Source organism: Epinephelus moara, chromosome 21 (genome assembly GCF_006386435.1).
Source record: "Epinephelus moara isolate mb chromosome 21, YSFRI_EMoa_1.0, whole genome shotgun sequence".
NCBI classification, from domain to species: Eukaryota; Metazoa; Chordata; class Actinopteri; order Perciformes; family Serranidae; genus Epinephelus; species Epinephelus moara.
Genome location: NC_065526.1, coordinates 18,460,461 through 18,473,007, shown reverse-complemented (window position 1 = coordinate 18,473,007; position 12,547 = coordinate 18,460,461). Strand labels below are relative to the sequence as shown.

The 12,547-nt window shown below is 43.0% G+C and overlaps 1 protein-coding gene across 1 annotated transcript in view; it reads right to left on the bottom strand.

Moving 5' to 3' along the window:
* dnm3b (dynamin 3b) overlaps positions 1 to 10,635 on the bottom strand; it is a 31,605-nt gene extending 20,970 nt beyond the window's left edge. The window contains exons 1-5 of the mRNA XM_050033273.1: positions 10,325 to 10,635; positions 9,598 to 9,955; positions 5,912 to 5,985; positions 5,498 to 5,647; positions 2,235 to 2,438 (exon numbers count right to left, since the gene is read on the bottom strand). Coding sequence (XP_049889230.1) covers positions 2,235 to 2,438; positions 5,498 to 5,647; positions 5,912 to 5,985; positions 9,598 to 9,758 — 589 coding nt within the window. The 5' untranslated portion in view covers positions 9,759 to 9,955; positions 10,325 to 10,635. The remainder of the gene's footprint in view (positions 1 to 2,234; positions 2,439 to 5,497; positions 5,648 to 5,911; positions 5,986 to 9,597; positions 9,956 to 10,324) is intronic.
* Between the last annotated feature and the right edge of the window lie 1,912 nt (positions 10,636 to 12,547).

The window sequence follows — 12,547 nt, the reverse complement described above, 5'->3', positions numbered from 1 at the left end:
TATGTGGAAATTTTCAGAGTGGCCAAACAGTGGTACTGCGATTTCTGTTGTCCATCACATGATGCCATTAGGCACGAAAAGACTTTTTGTGAAAGAGACGTCTGTAAATCAGTGGATACGTTTTTTTTAGCGTCATAACCCAAATGACTCGTTTCACTATCAGGATTTGATCCATTCGATCTGATAACATTTGGAATGTCTGGAAGAGCCAAAAGATTTAATCATTTTATCTCAAGTCAAGTTAGCAGAGCGCTAAACCCCAAGTAGCCAGCCTGGATGGAAGTCTTCAGTGCGCTTGCTCTATGGGCCCAACGATGCAGAAGCAGCGCCAATCATCTGGATAATATCATACCCTGGAAATAGAGCGTTTTTAGCTTCATAAGCTACAGAGCAACTTTCATAGGAATTACAGGGGTTCTGCCTTCAATGCTGATTCCAGGTCTCTTGATACATTCATGGTAACCACTGTATGAGTGCAGTGCAGAGCGGCAGCAATTAGCTAGCCAGTGGGATAAACACTTTTATGCATTAATGTGCATGCACCGGCAGATACTCTACCACAACAATGACCAGAGAAGCTCGGATTACAACACACACATACCCCTTGCCAACAATTTAGTTCTGGTTCTTGAACCACTCAGGCTTCTTGGAACCTTGGTGCTATCTCACGAGCCAGCCCGTGTGTCCACCAGTTTTAAGTGGAACCATTGTATTCAAGAATGTGTCATCAACAGAGGGTGTTGTACAATGCACAACATAAGTAAACAGTAGTAGCAAAATGGTGGATCGCATTGACAGTGACCCCTTTTCAGTGATAATCCAGAAATGAAAATCTGCAGAATCCAGCAGAATAGGTTTTGCTTGTAATGTGATAGACAATATTAATTATAGATGTTTTTTTTTTTTTAATCTGCAGAAAATCTATGAACATGTCTTTGGAAGTCCTGCAAGCGCAGATTTCCCATGGGTCTGCTGATGACCATGGACCAACTATTAATAAGACCACTGCCTGCTCTCTTATTTCCGCTGATTTCTCACTGGACTTCTCCATCCTCTCTTTCCAACCTGTAGAATATGACGCATCCACTAATGTCGTCACGGTTTGCACTTCAGGTCAACAAAAACCTGCTATTTTTTTGGCTCCAGCTATGGACAAACTTCTGGGGAACCAATTTATTTTTTGGTTGAAATGCTTTTAACAGTTCAAATTTAGGTGTGGGAGCCGGACAGAACCGGTTCCATGTTAGTTGAAAAGGGTAACAGAGGGAGACTGACTTCATCCTCTTCTAGGGATGTAGTTACTCCACTATATCTTTACATAGCAAATAGTTGTTTGCTGCTATATTCATGTTCTGAATGTCGTATACAGCTCCTTTACAGGCACTATTTTTATCAAGGATTATGGGCCACCTTTCTGATTAAATATGCAACACTTGCCAGCTTCTTAAATGTTTCTGCTTTTCCGTTTTTCGACTGTTGTTCCGACAAAACGAGCACTTTGAAGATGTCATTGTTGCCCAGTTCCAGATGCAGCTTTGCATCCATTCCATCCCTCTACTTCTTTCTTTATTCCTGTTTAATTCTGCCATGTCATCCTCTCCAAGCATCTTTAGCTGTGAGCATCCCATCTCTCCCTGTTCCCTTCTGTATTCTTTCACCTCACTCTCCTTGTCTGATATTTTTCATCCTTCGCACAAGGTCACTTTGTCCAAGTCGTCCTCTTCGCAGCTAATTCATCCTCCTCTCCTGTGTCCTCCTCTCCTGTCTGAAGGTCAAATTCTTTGGGCATTAAATTAAGTTGATTCTTTTCTTACCCTTCCTCATTATCCCACTTGCAGCATCTCTTTTTCCTCAGCATCTCCTCTGCTGTGTTTCCTCTATCACTCCATTCTTTTCCCTCCCTCTCTCTCTACGTACTTCTCCTCGTTTATCTTTTGATGTCCTCCTTATCCTCCATTTTCCCCTTCTCTCAGCCCCTCATTTCTAATAATAACGTGACACTTGATCGATCCCTGCAGGGAAATTTTGTTTCCACATTCAGAGAGGTCAGAGAACAAGGGCAGACACTGAGCACCATCCCTGGCTGCAGCTGATGGAGATTCCATGTCTCGCTCAGGTCACTCGCACTAACCACAAAGCCACCCTTTCCCCTGCTCCATTTACTTCCATCCCTCTTTCTACATCCCTCTACAGCCTCCTTTACTCCCCACACCTTTTCCACGCCGTCGCCTTACCCTGTGGATCGACGTCCTTTGCCAGTTTCAGAGCGTCAGAGTTGGCCAAGTCGGTGTTGGCCGGAGTGACGGCCAGGATCAGGCAGCTCTCTCTGGTGATGAACTGCATGATCATTTCCCTGATCTGCTGCTCGATGTCCACGGGCTGGTCTCCAACCGGCACCTTAGTGATGCCCGGCAGGTCGATGAGAGTCAGGTTCAACACTGCACACACAGAGGAATGTAAAATATAGTAAGAAGAACTGACCGTACCCATGTGACATTTATGTGACCTTTTGTTAGTTAAAGGTGATCTTCATTATTTTCCTTTACATTTTTTATTTTTAGCTGAGCTGGTCCCCTGAAGCTTTAACACTGCCCCGCACAGCAGGCAAAAAACAGAAATAGGCTACTATGAAATTGAAGTTTTTGACCATATTTTTAACTGTAAGACCAAAAATAAATAAAGCCCCAAATACCCTACTATAAATATGCAGCAGCAAATTTAGTAACTTACAACCTTAGTAACTACTAGCTAGCTTCAAAGATTACAATTTGCCTGCACCATCATGACTTCATGTTCTAGTTTGTGTAGATATTAGTAATGAGTTTTAGGAGGGCAAGCTGTATAATAAACCTAACTAGCAATCCTTTGTAAATGTTAAGTATGGTTTAGCTTTGTTTCAGAGTTAGCTTCATGTTGCTAACATGTCTGTTTGTGCTAACATGCAGTTTGTTGTGTTATTGTATCGTTCTGATGCTCTGGCCTCTGTTCTATCTTGAGAATTTCTCTTTGCGCCTGATATAGGCTGAGTCCTTTGAAGCGGCCCAGGTTTTGAAACATTACTGGCATAATGTTTTGGAGTTTGACGTATTTAAAATCTTCCCAGTTTAATTAGCATTTCAATCTCGTATAAGGTCAGATAAATTGACCACTGTCCATATTAGCCACCTCTTCCACGCTTCACTTAACAGCTTAGAACAGTCGTTCCCAACTGGTGGGTCACGGTCCAAAAGTGGGTCATGGGCTCATTCTGAATGGACCACAAGTGACTCGCAAACGTGTAAAGTTTGTACAAAAAATGTACCATGAATTTCCGGCACAAACCTTTTATTTTGAAGTGCTGTTTCCTGTTGTAGAGTGAGTAACTAGCGGATAGCTACTTGACAGAGGCAGCAAACTAGCTCGAGGATATGGCAAGACGCAAGTACGAGGCTGAATGTATTAAACTATGTGGACCTTGAACTAATGACTAAGCAGAGATCTAGACACCGAGGCTGGACCAGTTGGGAACCACTGGGTTAGGCTGTATGTTAGCTAGAATGTTTTGGCGGTTGGTTGCGTTAGCTAGGCAACACAACAGTTAGCTATGCCTGGCAGTTATTTAGTGTCAATATATAGTAACAGCTAACATCTATGTAAAAAAGTAGACCAGACCGGCACAAAACATCAAGGCCCTGCCCCTTTTTGGGGGGACAGAAAACTAAGGATCATATAGAGGCAATCTTATGTGTGTTTGATTATAATTTTGACACCATTTGCATTTATTTCTTGATAAATAAATGTTTGTTTCATATCAAACACCAAATAAATTAAGGTTTATTGTTGCCGTCATGTCCGTTCAGACTTCCCTTACCCAAGTGGATCTATGACCCAACACAGTGGCTGTTTATTGCTTATCTGGACATCTCTACATATTTGATTGAATCAACAGGGAGCGTTAGAATAAGTGTTGTCTGTTAATAACCAACCTGTTCATAGCCAACTGTTTGATCTATCTCTGTTTGAGACGACAGCCTGTACTGCAGCAGCCTCCCACTCAAGCTAGCTATCCATCAGAAGTGACTGTCATAAGCATCATGTAGCCATTTACCACACTGACAGTGAATATTCATGTACATTATGGGCCTTTAATTTCAGTGTGAAAGCCTCGGTTTAACAGCTTTTCGGCATTTTTTTTTTCTGTTTCTCTCATGGTGCGACAGCCTGTTTCTTGTGCACCAAAAGGGGGCGCAGCCTTGGCGATGATGGGGTTCTGCTCTGGTTTATAAGTTGCGTGATGAAACTTGTTTTAATTTAGTGATGTGTACATCTAATTTGGTATTCACTTAACTACATTATAGCTGGGCCACGTTTTGCACTGACTAAGAGCCAGCATCATTTACATGTTGATGAAACAAAATGAATCAAATATCACTATTTTAAGCTTCATTACTTTATTATATTTCTTGATGGAAGCCTTTGTCTTACATGATGTGTTCAGGGACCATTGGAAATGTAAAAATCTGATGATAATTTCTGTTTCCACTTTAATAAATGGTGTAATTTTGGCAATTTGTTAAAGAAAACATGTCTTTCAAACCAACTTGCGGGTTTTGGAGTTCTGATGGTATTTAAATTAAATACAAAATAGGACCATTTAAAGTTGAATGTCCCTTCCCTCAGCCAAATAAAAAAAATCACCCCCCTCTCCAGTGCTTAAAAGATTATTTGAAGCACCTAGCCCTTTTTGCAACACTCCCTCCCCTCTCATAAATAATGAACAGTCCCTAACAGCTGGTACAATCGCCTGCAGGAGCAAAACTGCTGGAAATTCTGTAGGAATCACTAGCGAATTACAGAACTACCTTTTAACTGAGCAAACCTTATGTATACCACATATATCATCTAGTTCATGAGTGCTTTATCAACAGGATCAACTCCCTCCCAGAACCACAAACCTAAAATGAATGTGAATGCTAAATGAGGACGAAAATGTTCATGCTGAAGCATTTTAGGCCTCTCTAACTGTCATTTAACCAGTCATATGCATCTCAGCTTTTCAGGATGTAATTCCAATGTTGCTGATGAAATACCAGCTATAAGCTAATTCACAATCCTCTGCAAATCACATTAGCAGAGGATCACAGACGCTAGAAAGCTCAAATAATTTGTTCAAGGTTACTAATTTTACTTCATTTCAAGGCTCTGGTTTAAAAGGACAGCATTCATCCTTGAGTAAACATCAGTGTAGTGTTTGAATATGTTATATTCAGCCATAAAAACATGGAGCCTTTAAAATGCCTGTTTAGCCTCCTTTCAACCACTCAACAGCACAGAAATTCATTCATGATTATTTTGCTCACCAAACCGTATTCTTATTGAAAACATTTTTATGCTAGCTAATAATACACAGAGTAAAAGTATGATGACACACACTCACAGCTTGTTGCAGTCTACTTTGATTGAAATGCGTTATTGTGTGCTGTTACTGGACAGTGAAAGGAGAGTTAAGGTTTCGCACCGTGAGGGGAGTAAACCCGCAGGTTGATGGGGACCGGTGAGATGCCTTTGTTGGCCCCCGTGACACGGTCCGTCTCCGCCTCAATCTCTTGGCGAACCTCATCGAAGTCTGTGAACTTCTTCCCTTTGCAGTGGAGGAATTCAGCCCATTCTGTAGAGGAGAAGAATACATAACTGGGATTAGTGGTGGCTGTGCTGCATGTGTCTGAGAGAAAAATAATGCCAGTGTGAGGAGGGAAAAACGCCAGAAGAAAAAAAAAACAGAACAATTTAACAAGGGGAGAGGGGGAGGCTGCATTCGTATGTGTGTGTGTGTGTGTGTGTGTGTGTTTGTGTGTGTGTGTGCATGTTAGCATGCGTGGNGTGTGTGTGTGTGTGTTAGCATGCGTGGGTGTGTAAATGTGTGTGCGCCCACCTGCACTGGCGCTGATAAGCTGCAGAACCAGAGGCCTGCGGGTGACAATACCAGATCCACGGGGCAGAAAGTCCCTGAGGAAAGACAGCCAATCAAAAGTCATTACATCACACCACAGCCAATGTAAACAGAGTGTTGGTATCACAATGATATCTTCATTTTAAGACTTTTCTCCTTTGACCTCTTGAAGGGCAAATGTATTACAATTATACCCGATATCAAGGCATGCCAGCTACTGCAGACCCTTCAGCGTCACTAATCTGGTGTGCTGTACGCCGGTGCATTATAGTCTGAGTGGAACAGGGGCCATTTTAAAACACAGCACCGCTCGGCTCCTGCAGCTGCAACTAAGTGCTCCGACAGTACAGGACAATCTGATCTGATAAACAACAGGTCAGAATGAAGAGCTGCTTCGCTGACATGAGCTCTCTCGTTTAAAAACGATGACTTCGCCATTTCCTGAGGGGTTCCTCACCGACCCGTTTTGTGTGTGTGTGTGCGCATACATCCACGAGCATGCCACGCACCAGACAGGCATCACAGCCACCTCCAATGCTAAAGGGCTGTTCCAAGATAAACTTATTAACACATATCGATCCTCAGAGCTCCCTCAAGTGGGATGAGTTTAAAAAAAAAAAAGCCCACTACTTGTCCATTCAGCACTGTGTGGAGCCGGTGTCTGGACAGATGGACCATTACTCAGCATCACGACTCTCAATGAGGGATGGTACAGGACAAAATCAATGCATCCATCTGGGACTGCACACATGCAAAGGAGCTCTTTGATCACACTGAAACAATCCAGCTAATGTAGAGATGCAATATTAAGAACTTGCACGCAACACAGTGAAAAATAGTCGTTAATGTTTAAGGAGCAGAGGCCGAGACATTCTGACGTTTAGTCCCTGAAATGAGTCAAGCTCCAAAAACACTGCATCCTACATTTCCCATAATGCAACTCAATAGCATCTCTTATGAGACAATCCCTACGCTCGTCTTTCCAACTCAATACCTCCAATTTATAACACATTTTTTCAAGGGCTGTAGTAAGTATCACAATATTTTTTTCACAAATACCTCAATATCAATATTGAGACACTATTGTAGGGTTGACTGTACGTAAAGGCAAATTACAGAACATATAAAACAGTGTGGTAAGTTCGGAAAATTACATCACTTTATTGTAATGCCTCCTTTAATCCTTTGAAACCTGGATCAGATTTCCTTCACAAGCCTGAGCATGGGGGAGAAAAATGGCTATGAGCACGAAATTGATAGAAGCTGACGAAAAAATTCATTGAAAATTAATTATTATTATCATTATCATTATTATTATTATTATTATTATTATTATTATTAAAATAGAGAAAGACAGTAAATTCTTGGAATTTTTTTTTTTTTAAAAAACAGGGAAAATATCCAGAAAACCAGGATAAGCTGTTAGGGGAAATGAATTAATGAATGTCCAGAAAACTATATTTATAATTATAATAATTATACATTCAAGTATTTTTCAGTTTTTAGTCTTTTTTTCTACGTCATTTCTTTGTTTATTGTTGTTTTTTTATTCTTCTTTTCTTGCTAATTTTCAGGTAATTTACTTATAATTGTGTACTATTTTTTTTTGCTAAATTTGGGTCATTTCTTGTTAAGTTGCTCGCTGCCTTCTTCCCATGTTTTTGAAAGAAATCAAGCCATCGCTGCCTTCTTCCCATGTTTTTGAAAGAAATCAAGCCAGCTTGCTCAGGTTTCAGAGGGTTAAAACTAGGAAAAGACATCACTTACGCTATCCAAAATCCAAAAATGCAAGACGATATCTAGTTTCATATAACCATATTGATATAATATTGAAACATTGCCCAGCTCTAGTCCCCAAAACTCCCAAAACACTGCATCCTACTATCTCATATTCCAACTCAATAGCATCTTTTATGAGACAATCCCTGCTCTCATCTTTCCAACTCAATACCTCCAGTTTATAACACATTTTTTTCTAGGACTGGGCGATACAGAGAAAATCAAGTCATGATATTTTTAAAAAAAATACCTCAACAGTAATGTCGCCACGATATTGTAGGATTGGCTGTGGGTAAAGGCAAATAATAGAGCATCTAGAACAGCCTGGTAAATTCAGGAATGCATCTTTTTAAACCAGGTAAAGACATCACCAACGATATCCAAGACATTATCTAGTTTCATATCATGATACTGATATATCGAAATACTGCCCGGTCCCAGTCCCTTCCATGGGTCAAGCCCCATAACACTGGATCCTACATTCCCCATGATGCTACTCAAAAGTATCTGTCATTAGACTTTCACAGCGCTAATCTTTCAAGCACAACACCCCCAGTTTATAACTCATAATATCTGTAGTCTAATGCCTAACTCAAATAACCCTGATGACATCATCAGCTCCCACCAGAGCCACCGAAGATATGACACAGCTGGTTTCTGAGCAGTGCTCTCCACTGCAAGTAAACTGATCTGTGGCCCAATCACAGCTCTCTCCCTTAGGCCTACCACTATGTTATGAGTGCTGTTGCGTAGGATAGGGAGTCCCGTTTCTTTTGTCGTGGTCATCTAGGTCCCTTTTCCTTTAGCTACCTGTCTTAACTGTTATCCATTACTCGTAGCTAACTAATGCTATTTCAACCACATATCAGTTACTTTTAGCTAAGTGCTAACTTGTGTATGTGCCATTTTCGGCATGATGACGTAACAAGTAGCGTCCCATTTTCTAGGTTAAGATTTCAAACCCTATCTCTTCTGGCTCCGTTCTGAGGGGTCACTACTTTGTCAAAGCCGCTCCAAGACTCGGCATAGTGCCACTGGGTAGAATTGGGACTGGGTCATGATGTGCAATATCAATGGAGTGACCCTTTAATTTGTTAGGTACTATATCAGCTAGCACAGACAAATGAATCAGTTTAGAGAGTTAGTTCTTTCAGCAAATCCTGAGATCAACTAGCTATCAATTAAAAGGTTGTCCATGTCGAGACAGACAGAATGACGCCATAATACTGAGCAGAAAATAAAGTTATGGCAGCAATACTGCTAAAATTGAGTATTGAAACAGTTTCAGATATTCTGCTGTTTTTCTGATCCATCTTTTAACAGTGGAATTGATGAACAGAACAACACTTCTGTTCAGGGAATGACTTGATTCGTATCTCGAAAAAAATTCAAATGCATGTGCTCATAATTTATTTGTTAAGGGCGACCAAAATCCAGGGCAAGGTGATGAATATTCATGTGTTTTCAGGAGTGGGAGCTCACATGTATAGTAGGATGGTGTTTTTAAAAATGCAGCGAAGTGTCTCTGCAACATGACAGTATCATTTTTAAGGGGTCAGCGCCATATTCATGCCCTCCAAAGGATGCTTGGGAACTGTACAGATATTTCTAGGACTGTGGAGGACTGCAGTTGGTGCTGATTGGGCCGAAATCCCCAGGGGTGCTGCTGTAACCCAAATACCACTTCCCTCCTCTGCCAGTAGCCACAAGCCAGTGTTGTATGTTTTTTAAAAAAAAAAGCTGCACAGAACATAACTGTGCAGTGACTTAAAGCTGGGGGGGAGAGATGGTTTGAACTCTGCACAAAGAGCTTGGCTCCATAGGCCTCTTATGTCATCCTCAAGGTTAACCGGAGAAGGGATTATCCTATTTCTGGTGGTCAACTTTACCTGCCGACAAAGTTCTCCAGCACGGAGCTCTTTCCTGCACTCTGCCCGCCGACTACCGCGATCTGCGGCAGGTCCAGGTTGCAGGCCTGGCCAATGGAGCTGAAGGCATCCTGCAGCTTGTTGACCAGCGGGATCAGGTCCTCCATGCCACGGTTTCCCATGGTGCCTTTAGACGGGTGGACTCGGGATCAGCGAATGGAAATGGAAAGAGAGGAGGAGGAGGAGGTGGTGGTGGAGGAGGAGGAGGAGTAGGGGGGGATGTGGCGCTGCTATATTAGTCCAGGATACCGCGGTGCTTGTTGATGTAGTGAAGTCATCTAGCCGCGCGTTGCCCCGAGCCAAGCGAGGGTCGGACCGACTGTGGAAGCAGAGGAGAGATAGAGAGGTGCAGAGAAGACAGAGATATGAACAGACAGGGACAGACAATTGCGCAGTTGCTCACCACAACCACCATAACCTCTCTCCCTCCTCTCTCTGGCTGCACACACGCAAACACAGTGAGCAGCACGAAGCCTTTACTTTCAAGGGCATTTGGTGAGTGGAGCTCTATAGGCTCCATATGATCAAACCTGTGCGCGCAGGGCTCCACAAATCACACACGAATGACGCGCAATAAGGGCAAAACAATGCACCGTCTCATGCGTGCACACACACGTTCATATACAAGATAAAACCATGCAAAGTGAAATTATATCATAACGATAACACTGGGTTGTTGTGAGCTCACCCCGCCTCAGGATTCCCTCAGTGTTTTCAGTGTCCGATGGTCCCGGTCGCTGTCCAGTGCTGAAGCGACGCGCAGATCAGGCAGCAAAGACAAGTGACAAGACCCCGGACGATTATACAAGAGCCACCTGCCACGGTGCATCAGCGTGATCCCAAATTCCTGTGCATTTAATAGCGCTCGCCTGTGGGCTTCGTTCCGGTCGGTTGAATGTCAGAGCGGTCTCATCCCGAACACAAATTCGCCTTTGACAGATTAATCATTTTTCCCCCCCTCTCCTCCGTTCCGCGGTGTAATTGCGAAGCTGCGCCTCACTCCTTACACCGTGATGGACGCGCCGGAGCACCAATGAGAAGCGCGGGATCGCAGCGAAGGCAGAGGAGCGCGGCGTCCCATTGGCCGCGCGGGTACAGGTTAGGCCTACCTGAGCCCGCCCCCTGTTTACATCCGTGCCATTTCTGCCGTTGTGAGTCATGCGGCACGGCTGCGCATCGCTGCAACAGAAGAGGTGGATGCGCTCCTTCAGATCCCCGCAGTAGGAGCAGAAAGCAGCTGTCGTAAATTCCATACACTAGCCTACCATTTCATACATGCTACAGGCCGGGGCCGTCATTTTATGTCGCCTTTGCTTTGCGCATGTTAAAACATTACCCTGATGAGCTGCATCTTTTGTGACTTTGACATTATCAGCTCACGTATGAAAGCATAAAAGCCCAGGAGGGTTTGCTTTAAGTGGACGTAAAAAAAAAAGTGTAATGCTTGGTCCCAGATTGTCAGTGCAGGCCGAGGCTGGTGGAGGCGGTCATGCGGAAAGGACGCTGCCATTCTGCCTTAACCTCTCACAGGACAACCTCTGTGCCAGATAACAAGTGTGTCTCCTCCACTGCATGTGAACATCGCCTATCATTAGTTGATCTGTGAGGAGATATCTCAGCAGATTTTGAAGCTTCTCTGCAAAGAGGCTGGAAAGATGTCTAATATGCAGTGAGGATACAACAGGCAAGGCTGTGTGCGACCCCCTCCATCTGCCTGAGACAGTCAGAGCTGATCGATTCAGTCAGTATTTGCCCTTTTCATTATGGTCAGGCCTCTGGAGATGGATCTACATCATGTAGTGAGCTGGGGCAACACTAGGTGGCAGTAACGACCTAACCAATGCAGCTCTGCGTTTGGGCCCAGCTGATACCTGCCATTACTTTGCAAAAGATAATTTTAGAAATAAATATCACCATGAAATTTACCCAGTTCATTACTTAGATTATGACAATTATTTATATTGCAAGTTTTCTGATGAAATTGTATGTTTAAGTCACTGTTACTACTATCAATAGTCCCTTCTTTTCAATGTCTTGTGCAATATTTTTTTCAACATATATTGATCACTTGTCGATGTAGTGCAATATCATTCATTCATTCATTCATTCATCTTCTAACCGCTTCATCCTCTTAAGGGTCGCGGGGGGGCTGGAGCCTATCCCAGCTGACATCGGGCGAGAGGCAGGGTACACCCTGGACAGGTCGCCAGACTATCACAGGGCTGACACATAGAGACAGACAACCATTCACACTCACATTCACACCTACGGACAATTTAGAGTCACCAATTAACCTAGTCCCCAATCTGCATGTCTTTGGACTGTGGGAGGAAGCCGGAGTGCCCGGAGAGAACCCACGCTGACACGGGGAGAACATGCAAACTCCGCACAGAAGGGCTCCCACACCCGGGATCGAACCGGCAACCCTCTTGCTGTGAGGCGTCAGTGCTAACCACCACACCACCGTGCCGCCTGTCAATATCATTTTCTTGAAATCAAAATCATGTGCAATACTACTTCTCATTTGTTATATCATACACAATATAACACTGATTATCAGGCACAATCTGGATTTTTCCACCAGTGTAGTTCATTTTTAGTAACTCTTGTACTTATCTTACTCCTATTGTTACTCTATTAGGCACTGGTTTTTGCTTTTCGCTCCTTAAACACTTTCTATTTTGTATATTTTGAACATTTTGACCGATACTTAATATTCTATTGTTTTAAAAACTAGGCTCAGTGTGTGACCCCTGACCCCGCGGAACCCACTGGCTGTTACTGGTCTATGAACATTAATTTGTGTTACTGTAATTTGAAACATTCTCTGGCACAACAATTTCCTTAGTGATAAATAAAGTTCCACTGAATTGAATTGATCTGAATTAAATACGCCATTTCCAGAACAAAA